At 43.5% G+C, this 19,895-nt stretch overlaps 1 protein-coding gene across 4 annotated transcripts in view; it reads left to right on the forward strand.

Annotated features, from left to right (window-relative positions):
* Positions 1 to 19,204, forward strand: part of MOGAT1 (monoacylglycerol O-acyltransferase 1) — a 30,484-nt gene extending 11,280 nt beyond the window's left edge. For 2 of the 4 annotated variants that reach the window (XM_090052170.1, XM_090052169.1), the window contains exons 2-7: positions 1,162 to 1,340; positions 2,031 to 2,139; positions 3,800 to 4,004; positions 7,975 to 8,149; positions 10,348 to 10,547; positions 14,287 to 19,204. In XM_090052170.1, coding sequence (XP_089908296.1) covers positions 1,228 to 1,340; positions 2,031 to 2,139; positions 3,800 to 4,004; positions 7,975 to 8,149; positions 10,348 to 10,547; positions 14,287 to 14,441 — 957 coding nt within the window. In that variant the 5' untranslated portion in view covers positions 1,162 to 1,227 and the 3' untranslated portion in view covers positions 14,442 to 19,204. The remainder of the gene's footprint in view (positions 1 to 1,161; positions 1,341 to 2,030; positions 2,140 to 3,799; positions 4,005 to 7,974; positions 8,150 to 10,347; positions 10,548 to 14,286) is intronic. The other 2 variants (XR_016443021.1, XM_090052168.1) reach the window with 2 other exon arrangements.
* Positions 19,205 to 19,895: the final 691 nt, after the last annotated feature.

The raw sequence follows: 19,895 nt of genomic DNA on the forward strand, positions 1-19,895 counted from the left end.
CAAGCTCCTCACCATGTAATTGAATGCTCAGCCCTGTCCCCTGATCCTAGAAGGGGTGGTGACTGCTCCCATCCACTCATTTGTTAAGGTTGACGTGATCAAGCATCTTTACAAAGTCATTCTCACTGTTGTGTGCTAGTAGAGAAACAGTACAGCTGAAGTGCCTTTTGGGCTGCTCCTCTTCTAACTGCAAAATTTGCATAATACAAAATAGGCCAACTTATTTTTGCAGTTCCTTTGGATATCCTCCACCAGTGAACCCCAGTGGCTTCCCTCGTTTTACAATGCAGAATGAAAACAGAACGAAATCTGAGGGCTCTAGATCCTCCCTATGGCGAGATTTATATTGCATAACCAGCTAATTGCCTGTCAATGATGGATTTCAGGGAGTGTTTACATGGTCACCCCGCTCACCCTTTGGGGCTGGCCATGTAAAGATTCCCACCACCACCTCCGTCGCAGGGGCTCCCTCTCCCTACCTGCGTCTGCCTCACAGTGGGGCTTCCCCTCTCTCTCCTTCCTTCCCTGCTGCCTGGCCCTGACAACAGCTGCCACCATGACCACCAACCCCCTCACCACCCCATGCAGCCAGCCTCCCTCCGTGCCCACTGTACAGCCCCAACCAACAGCCGCCACCATCATTACCTTTTCGCCTCCCCCTCTCCAGGCTGTTCTGGGGGGTGTCAGGAATGGGTGTTGGGGGCGCTGCACCATTTTACCTCCCCACCTTCGACCTCAGGCAGGGTGGTGTGGGGAAGCCCTGCTGCTCAGGTAGCTGGGGCGTATTTACCGCCATTACAGACTTCCCCAGCAGCAGCTCATACTTGGGCCTGAGGAACCAGTTTCCACCCACCCTCTCAGCGGCGCATGTGCAATTGGCCAGAAGTGTTACAGACGTACAGACAGACTAAGCCCTTTATTATACTAGAATTTTTGAAAAATGTAAATAATAAGAACCATTAGTTTGCATACTAACAAAGCGCAAAAGAAATCCTCTTTGAGTTATTGGGACATGAAGAAAAGTACTATGTAACATCAGCACATCTGTATTGAGAAGAACCAGAAGTATTTTCAGCAATGGAAGCCAAGATAGTCATATTAGTTGCTTTCAAATATTATGACTCAAATGCTCCCTATTGTCTTTCTCTTTGTGTCTTGTAGCACAGTGTTGCTGTGGAGTCTTTGTGATCCTGTTTTTTGGAAACTATTGGTTCCTGGGTGCTCTCTATGTACTATGGCTCTATTCTGACTGGGAGACACCACAGGCTGGAGGGAGAAGATCACAGTGGGTCAGAAGGTGGACTGTTTGGAGGTTCTTCAGGGATTACTTTCCAATTCACGTGAGTAAAATCTTTCAAATTGTGAAGACTCAAACTGAGACTTTTATGATGAACGTTTTGGGTGCATTCAGATGAGCGTGCACATGCTTCTTGCCCCGCCTCCAACCCCTTTTGAGGTGGGGCAAGAGGCATGTGCGGGAATGAAAAAATGTTCCCCGCATTGCAAGTTTGCTGTGCAGGGAGAAAATTAGACCTCTGATCTAAAAAAAAGGAAACCAAAAAAAGTGGAGCAGGGCACAGTCCCGGACCGTGCCCTGAGGCAACCAGTGGCTGGGTCCTCCACAGAAATGCTCTGGCTGCCAGAACGTCTCTGTGGTTGGCCGCTCACCTTGGAGCTGAAACATGCAGCCAGCCAGGTTGCGTGTTCAGCACCAGGGCTCCAGTGCTGGTGAGTAAGGGGTTGTGGGGGGGCTGGAGGAGGGGGGAGGGTACTGTGGGGGGGGGGCCTCCGCCTGTTCCGCCAGCCTCCCGATCCCTGCCTTGCCCAGCCCCACCCCCGGCCAACCCCCCTGATACGCCCAATCACTTCCCTGCCCTGCCTGGCCTCTCCTCCCACCAGCCCCCTAGACCCCCTGATCACTTCCCTGCCCCCCGCACCCCATAACTTTATAAAAAACAACCCCCCCACGGCATTTACCATCACTTGGAGCTGCCATTTGGCTAAATGCAGCCCCGTCTGCACACCGCCAGGCAGAGGGACAGCTCCAGCAGGCCCAGCCTGGGCCCTGCTGCCCACCCCCCCGCTGCCCAGGGGGGCTCTGCCAGAAGGCCCTGGAGCCCCCCCACCCCTGCTTCTAAGGTAAGTAGAGGCTTTTTTCCCTTTTATTTTGTTTCTGTTTTTAAAGTGATGGTGCCTGGGGTTGTGGGGGCAGCCATGGGGGCTGGGGGTGCAAGTTGGGGGGTGAGGCTGGGTTGGGCAGCCATTGGGGGGGGTCTGGGGGAGTGGGTAGGGGTGGGTGGGGCAGCTGTTGGGGGGACTGCAGCAGCTGGTAGTGCATGGGGCCAGGTGGAACAGCAATCGGGGGGGGCTGGGGGGGCATGTGGGCCTTGTAAGGGGGGTGGTGGCATCTGCAGGGGCCATTGGGCCCCTTGTGTGGGGGATGAACCCCATGTTGGGGGGCTGTAACCTCTGTGTGGAGGCCATCGCCCCTTTGGGAGGGCAGCAAAATATATATTCATGAAATATGTATTTAGAATTCACTTTATTATTATGATGCTTTAACACTATAGCTATATCAATAAAACATTGTCCAACTGATCTCTCTCTCTTTCTCTCTCTTTATAGTGGTCTTTTGTTTTACTTGTGGAGGAACATAGATTTTTGGGATATTTTACAGAAGGACTTTGGGATTTTTTTTATCAGGGTTTTTTCAGTTTTCCAGTAGGGAACACCAGAATTCCTGCTAGGACCCTGCCTGCTCAGAGCTGGTACCTTGGACCCAGCTTGCTGTGGCTTTCCTCCTGGCCAGTTGGGGCCAGGAGGACATGCTTTGACAGTTCAAAACAGGCCACCACACCCAGAACATCTTTCAGGCAATAGCTGTCCAGATGGCCGGGCAGGGGGCACACATGGCAGTAGTGCTGCACAGACGCCAGCCTTGCAGCCACAGCTCGCTGGCAGCTCGCCCAGAGGGGCAGATGCCTCTACTGGCTCTGCAGTCCCCATCTGGGTCTGGCAAGTGTGTAGCAGGTCACAGCCAGGCAGCAGCCCTCACTGCCAGACTGCTGCAGTGGGTAAAGGGTGCAAGGAACTCTCAGGGCTGCTTCAGCAGTCCAGCTGGCACAAAGGGTAGTGTCCCCAGGTACCAATTGGCTGGGGCCCAGAAGCTCCTGAGAGGTAGTAGCCCTGAGCTACTTGCCAGGGCTTTTTATACTGCTGGGGACAGTACAGGTGCTGGCCCCAGGCTCTAGCTCCCCCTGGCTGCAGATCTGGGAGGAGCTAGGCAGGGTTATTTTGCCCCAAGTGGCACAACTTGCTCCACAACAAAGTGCCTGTCCAAGCACATGCCTGAGGCAAAAAGCCCCAACTCAAATTTGCACTGCTTCTATATGAGCTTCTGCAAGAGCACGTGCTTGCTTGTGTGGACATGCCCTTTGAGACTAGATTCAGCCTTGGTATAACTCCATTCCAGATAAACCAGGATTGACTGTTGACTTCCTCCTATAAAACAAATTTAAATGACAGAAATGTGGGGGTGAGTGATGGGGTAAATAGTTGGGCCTGGTACTTTTGAACTGAACCTTTATGGTCACAAGGTAGAAGCTAAGATATTGTAAGAGACTGTGGCACAACTAATGTGAAACTGAACTGATTTCTCTAAAAACTTGTTCAGCTAAGATGGGGAAATGCAGTATCAGTGCTCTATGTGCAGTTTTATGTCCTCTTAGAACTCTTCCCATGCTGATGGGCTGTTGTGATTTGAGCTCAAAACAACTTTCTCCATTTATTTGCTTTCCAGCTTATCAAAACATCAGATTTGGATCCAAGCCATAACTATCTGTTTGGATTTCACCCCCATGGTGTCCTTGTTGCTGGAGCCTTTGGAAACTTTTGTACAGAATATTCAGGTTTTAAGGAGTTATTCCCTGGCCTTACTCCATATCTTCACATCTTGCCCTTCTGGTTCAGCTGTCCCTTCTTCAGAGAATACATAATGTCTGCTGGTAGGTAAACAATATATGGCTTCACATACAACTCATTTTAAGCAGAAGCTGTATCCAGTGAGTATAATGCATAGTGATGTAAGGTACAGGCTCTCATCCTGTAACTCATGAAGCTGAATTCTGGTTTCAAGCTGCAATAGGATCGGAGCTGGCCTGAAAACAAATCTCTTACAGTGAACTCTGGCTCTGAAGCCACTTAGAAGGATGTGTTAACCCCTCCTAGCAAACTCCAATATACGGAATCTCGGAATGACTTATCATGGTACATTCCTGCATTATTCCAGTACATCAAGGTATGAGAATCCTAAGCCTGGTCTTGCATTACAAAATGCCAGGACAGTCTGACCACAGACTTGGAAGCCAAGCTTCTTCAGCAGCTGGTTTTATAAGGTCCTTAGAGTAGCTGAGTAGACAAAACAGCAGGAAATACCATCCCTGTCCAAGAGATTCCCTTTCTGCAGGAGCTTCAGTTTGTGAAACACTTTTGAGAATGTTTGGGTTTTTTTTCCTCCCCCACCCCGCCACAAAAAAATTGCCTGAATCTTCCTGACCATCTCTAATATTTATTCTCCCTCAATGCTCCTGCTGCTTAACCCTGTTCATAAATGGGAAACCAAGGCGCATGGAGACTAAGGGCCAGATCCAACAAGAAAGTAAGGAAATGAGAGTTCTGTTCCTGACTTGTGCCACTGACTCCGTGCAAATTTGGGATTGTCACTTAGGTGACAGTTCGGTCTGGCCATAATTGTACCAGTGGAAACTACTTAATAAGGACTTAAACATTTACTGTAGCAAAGACCAGATTCACCTCCCAGATAAAACTACTAGCTTCTAGAGTCATGCTGTTTATGGTTCAATAAATCTTGAATTCTTTTTTTCCACAGTGAAATGCTTCCACTGGAGGGGTGGTTAGTATGCCCCTCCAGTCAGTATAGCCCAGGGGTTGGCAATTATTTGGGCTGGCAAGCTATTTAATGAGTTTTGATGAGCATTTTATGGCTGTGGCAGAGTGGAGTGGTGCAGGGCTCAGCCCTACCTCCTCAGGCTCCTGGCAGCAGCCGGCAGGCCAGATAAGATCAGTAGGTGGGCTGGGTATGGCCCCTAGGGCTATATTTTGCTCATCCCTTGTATAGCCTATAGCTCAATAGTTGGACCACTTTCCATTAAAGATGGGAGATCAGGGTTTGAATTCCCTCTGGTAGAATTCCCAGCTCTGCCACTTCCTGGTGATTTTTTTTTTTTTAATTTATTTTTTAAACTCCTATACCTGTTGTATAAAAGGAGTTGCTATTTTTCAGCTGGATTTTAAAAGAAAACAATGCCCCCTGCACTCCCCCTCCTCCCCCCACACCACCCTCTGCATTTTGTTTTTTGTGCTAGATGTGTTCTGAGAGTGCCTTCTGGTCTGAAACTCCTGGCAGAGCTATTCTAGGGTTTGTATTTCTATATCTTGATTGGGCTTAGGTGTGAGCTAGGTGCTGGGATACTCAGCCCTGTTAAGCCCAGGGCATTTCTGACCATTCACAGAAGTGGAGTTTTAGGCACCTTGGAAACTTTAAGATGAAAAAAATAAGGCACTTGTATAGTTCAGGTGTTTTTATCTTTAGATACCAGCCAGTAGGGGTTTCTCATATTGCATTTAAGTAACCAAATTCCATTTAAATCCCCCCTGTTTTTTGGGGTTTTTTTAGATTCTGGTCCTTAGTGATGTTCCCAAGGTCACATGGGAAGTCTGTAACAGTCCAAGTATTTGAACGCAAATCCTGTACTAGGATTCTAACCACTGGACCATAATTCCTCTCTGAAAGTTACCTGTAGTCCCTATGCCTACTCATGTGCTATTTTTGTATGAGCTGGCTCCAATCCTTAACAAGCTGAATGGGAATAATAAGGGTTGGGTGAGTGGAATGGAGTACAATATTACTTTATTATTTAAACACTGGCATTTCAAGAGCAAACTAAGCAACTTGGTACAAACATCTTTCTACTCAAGACATTGATTGCTTACCTCTGGGTAAAAGGCTTCCCCCTTTCTTCCCCCAAGATCCATGTGATTATACTATAGTTTATGAACCCTTTCCCTAGACAGCTTACCTTTTTTGGTTAGTGTTTATACAGCATCTGGCACCATGGGGTCCTGACCCATAATTAACATTTTTAGATTGTACTGCAAAGCAAGTACATACATATTAGAAATGAAAGGACCTGTAAAACATCAAGAATGTTTCTTTCCTCACTATAGTTTAAGTCCATGGAGTTACTGTAATTGAGGTAAAATGCTCTAGGACAGGTGACACACAGGGCACTGGACAGGGACACTAGAGAGCTATGTTGCATTCCTGGTTCTGACAAGAACCGTGTGATTTTTAAGTGAGTAACTCCATCTAACCATGCTTCAATTGCCTCCTTACTAAAAGGACATAACTCAAATGCTGAGATAATTGAGACAACAAATGCCCCTTTCCAAATTTTTGCTAATTATTTTGAAAAGAGAAATATGCTTGATATGTAGTATAGCAAAATATTACCTGTGGATTGTCATTGTGCTTTCATAGTTATGGGATTGGCAGTGATGGAAGATGAACATATTTGACCTGACAGAATGTTGTCTAGAGTCTAAATATAGCTCAGGAGAACAGTGGGTTTCCACATGGCTTTGCTACTGTAGCCCATAGGAACTAAGTGAGAAGTAATTTGAACATGAGCAAAAACTGACAGTGGCAGAATCCTGCGAGCAAAGGTTATAGCCAGAAGAGACCATTATGATTATCTGATCTGACCATCTTTGTCATATTAGGCCTTTACAGTGCTCCTTGGGATGTTAAGTCGGTGTTTGCTGGCAAAATATTTCTCTTAGTCCCTAAAATAACATTTCAGTCAAAACTACTTTTTCCTTGAGGTTATTGTAACTTCCTTTCTAGGAGAAAACATAAGTGTCAGCATTTGAGTACAAAAGAAAAAGCTTTCAATACCAGCTTTTCAAGAAGTACAAGTTGCATTTGAACCCTGAATGATGATGGATTTTTTAAAAAAATTTATCTAAAATAGCTTAACTAGTAAATAAAGAATAAGGAAGAATCCAAGCATGGGTAGAGTTGATGATCTGATTGCTCTGTTCCTTTTCTAATTTCTCTGATTATTTTCCAAAAGGCCAAATTCAGTCCAGGTTTACCAAGACTTAGACTGCTGTGAAAAGCCTAAGTGGGAGAGCAAGGAGAAAAATAGTACCAGCAGAGAAAGTCAAGGAGAGATTACATGGAGTATCCATGTAGCTCAAGTAATGGTCTGGACAGCACAGACTGGGTGACACTGGTTAAGATAAAGATATTTGGACATACAATAGCTAGATATAGTTTAACTGGATTGATTCTGTTCCTTCTTGTACTGTCATTCCATGGACCTCAGTGGAGTTATTTTTTAGCAATGAAAGAGATCCCATGGTACTGTGGACCCCCGTTTGAAAAACTTCAACTAAAGACATGGGTCCTGCTTGTATTAAGCTTATTTCTATATCCCCTATGTGTTTGTTTCTCAGTTAACCTTCTCATCTGGCCTGAGTTTAGCTTCAGCTGATGGATTCCGTCCATTGTGACTGAAGTCACATGCTTCCTCATTCTAGCATGTCAGGTAAAATATATATAAAATACATTGCTGCAAAAGCAATATCATCTCTGTTATTCGGACTCCTGTCCCTGAGGTTCTCTCAATTTCTTCATTGTGGGCTAACAGAATTTAGTCCTTTGCATACATGGAGAAACAGGCTCAGGGCACTTAATCAGTCAAATAAAAGTCTATTGTAGAGGCAGAAAAGGTCCCAGCTCTCTTTTATGATGATTTGTGCCTCAACCACTGGAAACAAAAGCAAAGAACAATATTCCACAAATGAAAAGGGGGGGGGGGGGCTAAAAATTTCTGTTGGTAACTCCAATAAAGGATCTACTTAGTCACTATTAAAATGTTCCTCCTTAAGGACTGGTTTCGGCATCCAAGAAGAGCGTGTCTTATGTGTTGAAGAAAAGTGGAGGTGGAAACATCTCAGTGATTGTGATTGGAGGTGCAGAAGAGTCTTTGAACGCACATCCTGGAAGTTTAACTCTGAGCATCCTCAAAAGGAAAGGTTTTATCAAGATGGCTTTGAAGTTTGGGTAGGTTTCCCATTCAAATTGTTGGGTGGGACAGCATTTCTTTCAAAATGAAGCACTGGTTCAGTACAGCTGCCAAATCTGAAAGGGTTATTTGTGCATTGACATTAGATACGTATGTCCAAAAAGTCAGTCCTGATATTGCTACATCAGAGAGGATAGCAATGTAGGGGAAGTTGTGAAATCCCTTTTCATCTCATTTTCAGAAATAATTCAGAAGCAGTAGATGGAGGTAAACACATCCTCATCTAACTTGTAAACCACAGTAGTAAAAAAGTGAAACAGTATGTAGCAACATTTTCCAGTTTTTTTTATTCTTGCTGAATCGCTTGCATTTTCAGATTAGTCAATAGCAGTTCTGCTGACCCTACCCTGAAGTCATCACAGCATCTGGCTTCTTTACGATTCGTTCCATCCAGGAAGAGCACGTACCAACTGCAGAGACTTCCTCAGCCTGATGAAGGGTTTTTAAACCCAAAAGCTTGCTATATATTTAAGTTGGTCTAATGAAAGATCTCAGATTCACCCAAAGAACCTTGTCTGCCTATGTCCTTAGACCAATGTGGCTACAACCTACACCCCTGTAAAGGGACAAGAGCAATTTCTTTCTTCAGTGGGATGCCTTCATTTTAGGGGATATATAATAGAAACCCTGATTTACCAAACGCATAAGCAAAAATGCTGTGAAATAATGTATTACTTGTTTTGTTAACAACATAAAGACTTTTGCATGACTTCCTATAGAGGGTTTTGCATAAAAATAAGTAGAATAGTGTGTTGATTGTGAAACCCAGAGAAACTAATGTATTAATTTCTCTCTCTCTCACTCACACACACGAATGCTTTGAAGAAAGGTATTAATCTGAATGTTTAGCAGAACCAGGGCCTTCATGATGGTGTGTTCCCTCTGTTTTCTGCATTAGAAATATGAGGTCTAATCTACTTTTTTGGCAGATCTAGAAAACCACTAAGCCCATATAATGATGTGAAATCTGAGGAGTTGAGGGGAGAAATTAATGTTTTTGCTCAGATTTCTGATCGCATCCAAAAAAAAAAGAATTAGGTGCTTAGATTCCATTTAAATCCAAAGTTGTGGCACCACTTCTACTACAATACTGTTTAATGCTGGAGATGTGGAAACTTTTGTACTAAAGGTTTTGCCTTTAAAGATCCCTAGGCCCCTGAAAGGTCTAATCCTGGGAATGCTCATAAGTGCCTCAGTGTTGTCAGGACTGTGCCTAACTTACACCTTCACCTGACTGAGATTTAGTAACTCGGCATTCCTCGGCCATAGTCCACTGATGGTCTTGATCCAGTAGGCATTCGCAGAGCGTACCTAACACATGCTAATGTGATGCTTCTTGCAAAATGCAGTCTCTCTTCAATACAGGAGGAGGTAGTGGTGGCTCCTTCCTTTGTACATTGTCCCAGTAATTTGAATATGGAACATTCTGATATACAAAGAACAATGCTTTTAAACTAATTTATAATTATTGGTATGGTATAAGAAACTGCTCCTCTCTTAAATGTTTGTTTAACACAGTACTGTTTCTTTACGTTTATGTTTAATATTTTAACTTGTTTAATTGGTATTGTATAGCAAGGTATTCCCTCAAGCTTTACTACTTTTCCATGGTTAAGTTTGGTTTGGGCTTTGTATTGTGCACTGTTTGGAATGTACACTTCCTCACAAGATGCTGCAATTTCACTTCAGCTACCCAAATAGCTTTTCAGCAAGTGCTTTTCAAAGGGGTTCAAATACTGAAGAATGTGAGGGGAACTACAGGCAATTAGGCATTCAAATCCTGTTGAAATTCAGTGAGAGATGGGTGCCTTCCCCCGAGCCAAACAAGGTTGTGTTTTGTTTTTCATCCATTGCCTTATGATGCCTTTAGCAGTTGTTTTTGCTGGTGCTCAGAAATTGCATTGACTATGCCAACTGAAAAGCAGATGAAGATCGGACTGTCTCCAGCCATCCAGGTTGTTGTTGTTTTTTTCCTGTTAAACTGAATATCATGCACTCATCCTAAAAGCTATGCTTCAGTGAAGATATGAATGCGTAACACATACACTGAATGTTATCACTCCCAGTGATGTTTTCTGCATTTTTTTAATGTGAAAAATTTAACTTGCTGTGGATGTGAGTTGTAAATCATGCCTATGGGTGTTACATTGTTTTAATTTTTATCCATTTTTACAAGGGCTCATCTGGTCCCAGTATTTTCTTTTGGAGAAAATGAACTGTTTAAACAAGTTGCAAACCCCAAAGGATCGTGGCTCAGAAACTTACAAAGTAGAATGCAGAAGGTAATGGGGTTTGCTTTACCACTCTTTCATGCCAGAGGAATCTTTCAGTACAGTTTTGGCTTGATGCCTTACAGGAAACCTGTTCACACAGTTGGTAAGTTCCTTGGCAATTGCCTTATTCTTGTGTGGATGCTTTGATATGTGTTTGTGGTTAAATTCAGTAATCTGTATTCCTTCACAAATCTGCTCTAACAGAAAGAATTGATTGCTGTTCATCTAAAGACAAATGTGTGAGGTTTGAAATTAAATATCTTTCCTGGTATCTTTTATCTTGTTCTCCTGTGGAGGAAGGGAAAATAAAAATGGCTAGTCAGAAAAAGTATGGGGTGGGTAGCTGAACTCTGCTTTTGGAGTGGGTGCTACTGAGCATGACACCCTTTAAAGCTCAGTCATGCTGTGAGTTCTCCTAAGGCAGTAGTTGACAACTGTATATTTTAAATGAACCATGTTTAGTACAATGAACCATGCCTCTAGCTGAAGCCTGCTAGTCTGTATTTTGTCGGGTCTATTCTATATCCCACAAATATATTTAAAACCCTGAATTTAATTTGGGTAGGAGGGTCTCATGATATACAATCAACATTTATTTCATGGTTTTCCTATTTGGTGAGATCATGATTTTTCTCCTGCTGGACCAAAGAAGCAAGGTGATAACTTTTAAATTCTATAGGCTTGGTGGCTTTGGGACCCCAGTGTGTCTCTATTCTCCCTAGGTGTTATGGCCTCAGACTAGTTCTTAAGTAACAGTAGAATTAATTTTTTCAACCCTCAGTCAAACAATCTGTATGACAGGTTAGCAGAATCTAATAAGCCAGGAGATCTTCCATTTAAAAAAACTCCAGCAAACACTCTAAATTTGTTTCAACCAAAGAAGTTAAGTACTTTTTAAATAAAACATTTTTTTTTTTTTAGTAATGTTACCATTTTGTGTGCTATTGCACTAAATAAGCTCTGATTTTGAAAATATTAACTAAAACCCAAAACAGGGTGCTAAGCTCACCAAAAAATTGTCCATACTGTATACGGGTTATTTTGAGAGAGAGGAAAAATTGATGCATTTAAATTTAAAAGGTACAAATGAGAAGGTTCCTTTCCTGCCTCCTTACATGGGAACACTCGAGTTCACAGCTGCATAGCAGGATGACAGCATCTTTACAGACTTTTGGAGCCAAGATTGTCTTTGTTGCAAGTCACATTCCCTATTTTTGTGTTGATAGTTTCTGTAAGGACAAGGATAGTCTGTTGCACAAGGGAAAGTAGTTAGCCATGTTAGTCTGAAGTCTGGCAGAAGGCAGGGTAGATATGTACCTGATAGACTAAATAGTTAGCACAAGCTTTTGTAAATTTGAATTCACCTCATCAGATACTGTGAAAGAACAACATAGAGTAGTGTATGAAATGGAGTGAGTGATTTGAATGCAAAAGGTGTGAAGAGTAGAGAGGAGGATCATCGGCAGAGACATACAAGCGAAGAATGAAGTGGTCACCAAAGCTAATCCAGGTAATGAGAGGAATCCATAGGCCCTATTTAAACCTTAATTCAGTCGCATGATTTCTTGTTCTGCAAATTCCCATTCAAACTTGTTTTCAAATTTTTGCTTCTTGAAAGTGGCTTCCTGCTGGGTTTTTTTATTTTGTTTTGTTTTTTATAACAGAGTATTAGAAAATATTAGAGTATTAGAAAAATCCTGTAATTAATGCTGTCCAAGTATAGAACATACATCATGGTGTAAGAGGTTCTGATTTTTACTATTCTTTTCCTTTAAACCTATTATTAGTAGTATTATTATTATCTATTCCTTCAAACCTACTAGTTTTTTACTGATTTAAGAAGTCAGTAAGAAGCTCAGCGCTTCTTGATGCTGTTGTCATTTGTCTCTGGGTACAGCAGAAGGAATGCTACTTCATTCTCTTAAGCACAGACTATGTTGCAATGATCCATCTTAAATATGGTCCCTGGCACATGTTCATTTATCGGAGCAATGAGATATGCTTCTTGACCCCAACAATTTGTGCCTCCTGCCATGCCATATGTGCATTATCAAAACCCCACACCCAGGGACAGGGGAGTCAAAATGTTTCCTCCATACTCCTCTAAGAGCCTCTGATGCCCTGTGTTGGGTAGCCTAGCCAGAGGTGCCAAGTGTGGGGTTTAAAGTTCCTGGCAGGGAAGTCTGGGGAAGCTGCCTCAGCAACACTCTAAAGCTCACCATGCAGGAGCTTCCTTTTTCCCAGTTGCCTGTACCCCACATGGTGAAGGGGCACCTGCAGCTGTGGAGTAAAGCTCCCAGATCCCCAGCTGCTGCTGCTATGGCACTCCAGAAACTTATAAAGTGGGCATGCAGCAGGACCCCCAGCTGCATGACTGTTTTTTAAAGGTTCAGGGTTCACCAAGCCTGAGATCAAAGAGATGCTCCCTGATGGTGGGCTCCTGGCACCCCTTACACCTGCTCCAGGTATTAGACAGGAGATCTGGTCCAAGACCTGATGTTGCCCACAGCCTAATCCCACTGATCAGGTAGGAGATGGATGCATCCCAGACCCTAAGTCTGGCCAGGCCTTTATGCTTGGATGAGCATTGGGATCTATCATGGGTCAGCCTGGACAGCTGCATTCAATTTAAGGCATGTTACAATGTATAACACACTTTGGCTTATTTGGATGTGGAATATCTTTATAGTTTGTTTGGTATAATACACCATAAATAGGCTTTAATGTGTGGCTGGCTTACTATTTATGGCAAGATTAACACTTTATTTCACCCTAAATGTAATGTATGCTAGGGCCCTATGTCTATACAGCAAGTCTCTAGAACAAGTTCAGGAAAGAGAAGCCCACAAATGACTTGATCTGAAAACTGGGCAAGGGTGCTCAGGAGCACACCTCAGTTCTTGGGACTAGCTCTAAAGTCTCCAAGTATGCGGTATACTCTCAGGGCTGCTTGTGAGCTCTCTGTGCTGCCAAATCTGTGACTGCACCTTGGTTGTGTACCTGGACTAACTCTGGAGGCCTTTTAGGCTGCAACTCAGAATGCCTATGCAGAAATGCCCCAGCATTGAGATAGGTAACTTAATACAGAGCACAATAGCTATCAATACTGCCACCAAAGACAGGCTGCTCAATGCTTTTACCAATAAGCAAGCCTTCCACAGGAGATCAGATCTAACTTGCAGTCTCTGCCCATCCAAGGGGAGCAGGATCAGGAAAGAAGTATGTACTTTGGCCACAGGTCAAAGCCACCAGAAAAATAAAGTCAAAAGGCCTGGTCCTCTTTTCACCATGGTGCAAATTAACTGTGACTCTACTGCAGTCCACTGGCTCTTCCCGCTGATATGTTATGTTTATCTTGCACCTGATACAACTCCTGTCATACTTTTATATCTGTGTACGAGGCAGAGTAGGATCAGAACCATAGAGAATGTATGACTGTAGTACAATATAAGCAGTTCTCTTAAACTTGAAATAGACCAGCTTTGTAGGGGTTTGCCTTAATGCCAAATCAAGAGTAGTATCTTATAGCCATTTTTATATAGGTTTTGGGGACTATATAAGGTGAAGGAAAGTAGCAATTTGAGCAAATGGAGTATGTGTGTGGAGGGAAAAAAAGACTTCTCATCTCCCTGCCACCAAATGGAGGGGTGGGAGTGGGTGGGAATCATGGTGTGTTACGAGGCGGTGGATTGGGATCAAAGTGTCTACAGCTGAGGAAAGCTGTAGTTCTGTGATCTCTCAGTCTATCTTATGGCTCACTCTTCCCTGTCATGGCAGTACACTTACCTGTAATAAACAGATGCCATTGTCATTGACATCATTCCTTTCATATTTGTTTGCAGTGGGGAGCCCTATTGCTGTAAAACAGAGCTTGAATCCTACAGCTGAAGAGATTGAACAGCTGCATCAGACCTACTTGCAAGAACTAAAAACATTATTTGAAGAGCACAAAGGAAAATATGGGATCCCGCAGCATGAAACTCTTGTCTTTGAATAACTGAAAACTCAGGGAATCTAGGTCAAAGGAAAGTTGCCTCTGTAACTGTTCTTGTATAAGAGTACCCTGTGCGTGTAGTGTGTGTGTGTCCATTGGGATGGGATTAGGGGATATTATATCACTTTTAGTCATGGAAAAAACCCTAATTCATTTGAGGTCTGATCCTGCATCCTATCAGATGTGAGTGGCCCCTATAGGTTCATCTGCAGGCAAAGTTGTTGGTACTTTTCCTACCATTGGCTTAGATGCTATGCTGGTAAGAACATCCTTGTAGATGGGATACAGATGTTCAGCACCAGATCACCTAAGCCTGCTGACTGATGAAGCTGCACCAAAATGAGCTCAACAATGATGCTAACAAACTGGGCCCTTAACTTCAGCTGTGTTGTTCCTGATGCATTACCAAAGGAATATCTTGATGTTGGGGCATTAACAAAAGTTCTTTTCAATGTGGCATTGAGTTGCTTTCTGAATATCAAGAAGTACATGTGCTAGCGTCTGAAGGAAAAGCTGTGTATTTCAAGTGAATGGTCATTGGGAACCAAATGCAAATACACAAACATGGGGGCAGTTTGTGGTTGCTCCTTTTCCAAATAGTGTTCTCAGCCTATAAACTAGTATACAACAGGTTCACCTCATTTGAGAGGGTTGACAGGGTTTTGTGGAGGGAGGGGTGTATGTGTGCATGTATTGATGTATTGGGTGGTGGGGGAGAGATCTAGATGACTTTGGTTTTTCTTTTTTTTTTTTTTTAGTAGAGACTACATTTTAGGTCATGGGTTTCCCAAAAAAGTTGCTGTATTTTAGATGTTTTGTTCTCAGGAAATAACAAGCATTGTACTACATGGGAGACAGTCTGCTTCAGAGACCAACAGGGATCTTTGATTCCCCCTCCACTTTCCCCTACAGACTCCATTTTACAAATTATTGGAAGACTCGCTTACGGCAGACATCCTAATACATGGTCTTGTTCAGTTCAGTTCTACAGCTACACCAAGGAAGATGTAGTCCAGAAACTAGACCAAAGGACTGGGAGTCAGAGTGTGAAGTTTTAATTCCTGCTGCTATTGTTAGACTGGGCAAGCCACTTAACCTTTCTGTGCCTGAGTTTCTATACCTGTAAGGTAGGAATGCCCCTTGCTACAGGGAAGCAATTTATATTGCCACTTTCTCATCCTCTTCAGCTGGATATGTGTGTGAAGAAATGTGCTGAGATGTTGCCTATTCTCTCCCTTGCTTCAGATGATCAGTGCATGATGCTGCAGGATGTGTGCCACCAAGTGCATGAGGAGCAAGGAAGGGGGAGACCAGTCACTTGCTGGGCAATGAGAACCTCAAGGAACTTGCTCCACTAACTTGGGTTGGACTCTGCTGAAGGGACATATCCAGTGCAGGATGCTCCTTTGTATTCTGAAAGGGGGCAGCTAACGTAGGAGAAGGGGAAGGGAGCTGATCAGAACCGCATCTCCCTCCATGACTTGGAGAAGGAGCTTGTATCTAAACTTGTCGAAAAAAAGCTAGAGGCACAGCCTGTATTTGTCAGGAAGATTTCACAACAGGAAGTGATCATGATGTATTACCTCAATGGCACATGACTTCAGGAGCATGTAAGCAAGTTCTCTTTACCCTGTGGCCATAGATGTACCTAAACATGGATGTCTGAGCTTAAATCTGGGCACCTGTTTCTTTTGAATGCCCAAAAGTGCTCAGGTCCCCAAAATGGCAATGTGTAAAGGGTGGAGCAGATTATGCATTAATATTTTTGATAGGTGAAAATATATGTATTTTGTAAATGCTTTTTATGTACACATGGAGAAAATGTGTTGGTTTACAGTTTCATTCTAAAAAATTTATCTCACTTCAGATTTTTTTCCAACTTCATGATATCAAATGCAACATTAGCTAGTATCTGAATGAGGCCAACTCTACACAGGAAATAAAATTGTGATTTCCAGTCCTCGGCTTCTGCTGCTGGAAATGCCCCTCACAGGACATGCTCTGGGGGCAGTGCTGCTGGGTAGACAAAGGTAGGGCAGGCATCACATCCTTGGACACCTCAAGAGCCACTTCCTTGTCCCTGAAAATAATTTCATTAGAAGGTAGATGCTTATGATCCAGATGTGGGTCTGGACCATTTGGAAGGTGAAAATGGACAAACATGTTTTGAGGGACTATAACACAGGAGCAGTCATCATGACGTCACCTGTATTTGGTTAACAATGAACTCCCATGAAACGATGTTACTTTTTCATAATAATCAGGGCTGTGGTTGTCTTGCTGACACAGGCTGGGAGAGAGTTGGTATTGCATGCACTGGCGGAGCAGCTGTTTCCTCTCCAGGCAGACTGCTTACAAATCATTTCCTTTTCTCTGTTACTGCTTTAAGCAATGGATCCTTTCCTCTCTTGCTGCTGTCCCTTATGCTGTCTGGAAACTGCTGCAGTGCTGCAGAGCCCCTGATTTCTTCATGCACCAACCTACTCTGTATGGGTTAGGGACTTCTGAAGGTGCACAGAAACATCCTCTGGGGCCATCCTCATTATCAATGAGCAGGGAGAGTGGAGGGTCAGAAATCAAATTTGAGGACTTAACCAAAGATCAGGAGTGTTCATGTTCTTGGAAGTGATGGGGTTTGGTAGGATGGACTTAGCTGGGATGAGGAGGACAAAGGGAAGCAAACAGCCCACTCTATCAGTGGTGTTCTGAAACAGGAGGCCTTACCTGACCATCTTCTTGGAGTAGCAGTTACATGATGACTTTCTGTCACCATACTCCATAAATTTCTGGTCATTGACCACCTGCTTGCCTGCTACTGAATGGGATGACATACAAGTTGAGAGATGTGAACTAAAAACCACCAAAAGGGAACTGATTCCCTTTTGATTCTAGTTAGGTTGATATCACAGAAGTAGATTCAGCTTCAAGCTAAGGCAAAATTCAGTTTCAAGCTAAGGCCAATCTTGGACTTTGCATGGAGGCTGTGAGAGTCAGGCTGAGGAGGAATCGTGTTGCTGTGATTGGAAGTAAATATTTTTAATTAACTTCAAAAGAAGAAGGAAAGCAAATTATAATCTTACCACTGGCAGTTCACTGATAACTGCATGGGCTGAGCAAGGTCTGCTCTGCCTAAATTGTGTATTTGATTCATGCTAAATTCCCCCAGACTATTTTTAACAAAATAGTGTTGCTCTCTGAGTTTCAAACTGCATGTTACCCTCCAGCATTGACGTTTAAGGTGCCAGTCGGGTCCTGCAGAGAAGCCCTACCATCCTGGGCTATACAACATTGCTGCCCATTGGTCTGTTAAACTGGGGCCAGCCAGAGTAAGTACAGTACTAAAATATAAATTCAGGCTTTGATTGTGTGATAATTTTCAGTCCATGGGAGTTTTGCTGTTACCTACTTTACAGTGGTTTTTATTCTGTGGTGTGAGGTCTGCGGAGGTACACGCTCTCCTTTTTACAAGTCAGATAAGAGAACCTGTGAATCAGGGAGACAGCAGGGATTCTAAGTGGATGTCAAATTTTGTGAAACAAATCTTGCTGGTGCATGATCTGTGGAGCTTTCTTCCCTGGCAAGAATTTTGCCCCTTTTAAGGGATGCTGCACCTGCCTGCATTCCTACTTACCACGCTATGACTTTCTTTTTACGCCTTGCCAGCATGAAGTTCTAACTAATGCTTTATCTTTCTTATCTCCATACATCATCCAGAAGTGATGTTAGAGCCAAAGCCTTTGTATCATATAGGAAACTTTGCATCTGAAGGCTAGCACAACCAGTAAGCCTTTGTTCTAGGGAGCAAAGTGACTCTAGATTCTTCTTAGATACACATATAGGGCAGTTTTCATGAAGCCCTAATTACTCTCAGCCTCTTCCAGCATGTAGCAATGGATTGTTGTTCTGCCAAACATAGCAAAGTGTACACTATCTCCTTCATGAACCTGGAATACCACTGGCAAATGAGCTTTGCTCACTAGCTCTTGCTCTCTGTGTTCCCAAGGCCAGCAATTAGGCAGCGTAGGCACCTTTAGAATTTGTAACAGGTGGCTTTGCACCACTTGGGCTTAGTGTCTCATGGGGGAATTGGGGCTTGGACTGGGGGTTCCTTAAATGATCTACTCTTCTTAATCGGTGGATTTGAGAGTCAGTGGCAGGGCATGTCTTTTGGCAGTGGTCCCGGGCTCAGCAAGGACGTGGTAGAGTTGGACATACTTGGCCAACATAAGGTATCAGTCCCAGTCTCCCTAGGGACAGAATTCAGAGTTGGAGTAGGCCACAGCAGATCTCTGCAGGAGCTGTCTGGAACTCTGTAGGACTAGTAGTTGCAATATATTCTGGGTAAGTAGAATTTGATCCTACCAAATAAGGCCTGCTAGGTGTTCCCTGCAATTAGTCCCATGGAAACCTTGCAAGATATTGCCAAAGAAGTACAAATTGTTCTTTTGTACCTTACAAGCACATGTTAAAGAATATCCTGTATCCAGGCTTGGTTAGTTTGATTCCTGTGTGTTAACTTGTGTGTGGGTGCTATAACATCTTGGTCTGCAAACAAAAGTTGCAAAAATTCTTGGGTATAAAATTGATCCTTCCTCCAGCTACTGAATTGTATTACTTCAGTTACTCAGCCTGAGTCATGTCTTCCTTGATCCATTTGTAACTTTTCTTGGAATATTCACAATATGAATTCCAGTTGTTTATTTCTACTACAACTTTGGCTATGATTGAGAGGTGTGAGATACAATAAACGTGTATGTGGTGATGGATGTCTGCATTCATCTGAGCAAAATGTTTGGTCACTGTCACTAGGTGTTCTGGCTCTTTAAGGGGACAGGGGCTCATTTACACCTGTTAGTCCTTCTTAAGTGAAGGGAATGAGTCTGAGGGTTATAATGGAAGTATGTGACACCAAGCCACACCTGCTGAAAACTAGAGACCAGCTTGAACCTGGTGAAGCTGAAGAATTTAAGAAGAGAATCAACCTAAGTAGAAGAGTTGTCCGAGTTGCTCTATTACAGGTCCCTAGGTCAGATATGGCCCTTGGAGCCATTAGATATGGACTGTGGACCCAAAAAGCTTCAGTGGTATTTGCTGGGGGCTTTGTCTGTGTAGCAACCAGGCAGCAGGGATGAGCACTTACCTGCCTTGAACCCGCAAGTCATTCTAGCCTGCTGCAGAAAAAAAGTTTGCTGACTGCTGGTCTATGGAGTCTTCTGAGCTCCTGGGGAGAGGCCTGGTAGTGTTGAGATACTGCAATAGCTTGACTTCAAGTGGATCCATGAAGGAATAAACTTCCAGGGAAGAGTCTGGCTGAATCTATTCACAGCAAAGAGTCAAAACAAAACACTGAAGAAGTGCAGAATGGGTGAGAGGATTCAGGGAAGAGCATGTTGAACTCCTAACAGAAGAGCCTGGGAAATAACTTGAAGTTGAACTGTTGTACCTTAATACACTAGT

The sequence above is a fragment of the Crocodylus siamensis genome, chromosome 6 (genome assembly GCF_052110815.1).
Source record: "Crocodylus siamensis isolate JL-2025a chromosome 6, ASM5211081v1, whole genome shotgun sequence".
NCBI classification, from domain to species: domain Eukaryota; kingdom Metazoa; phylum Chordata; order Crocodylia; family Crocodylidae; genus Crocodylus; species Crocodylus siamensis.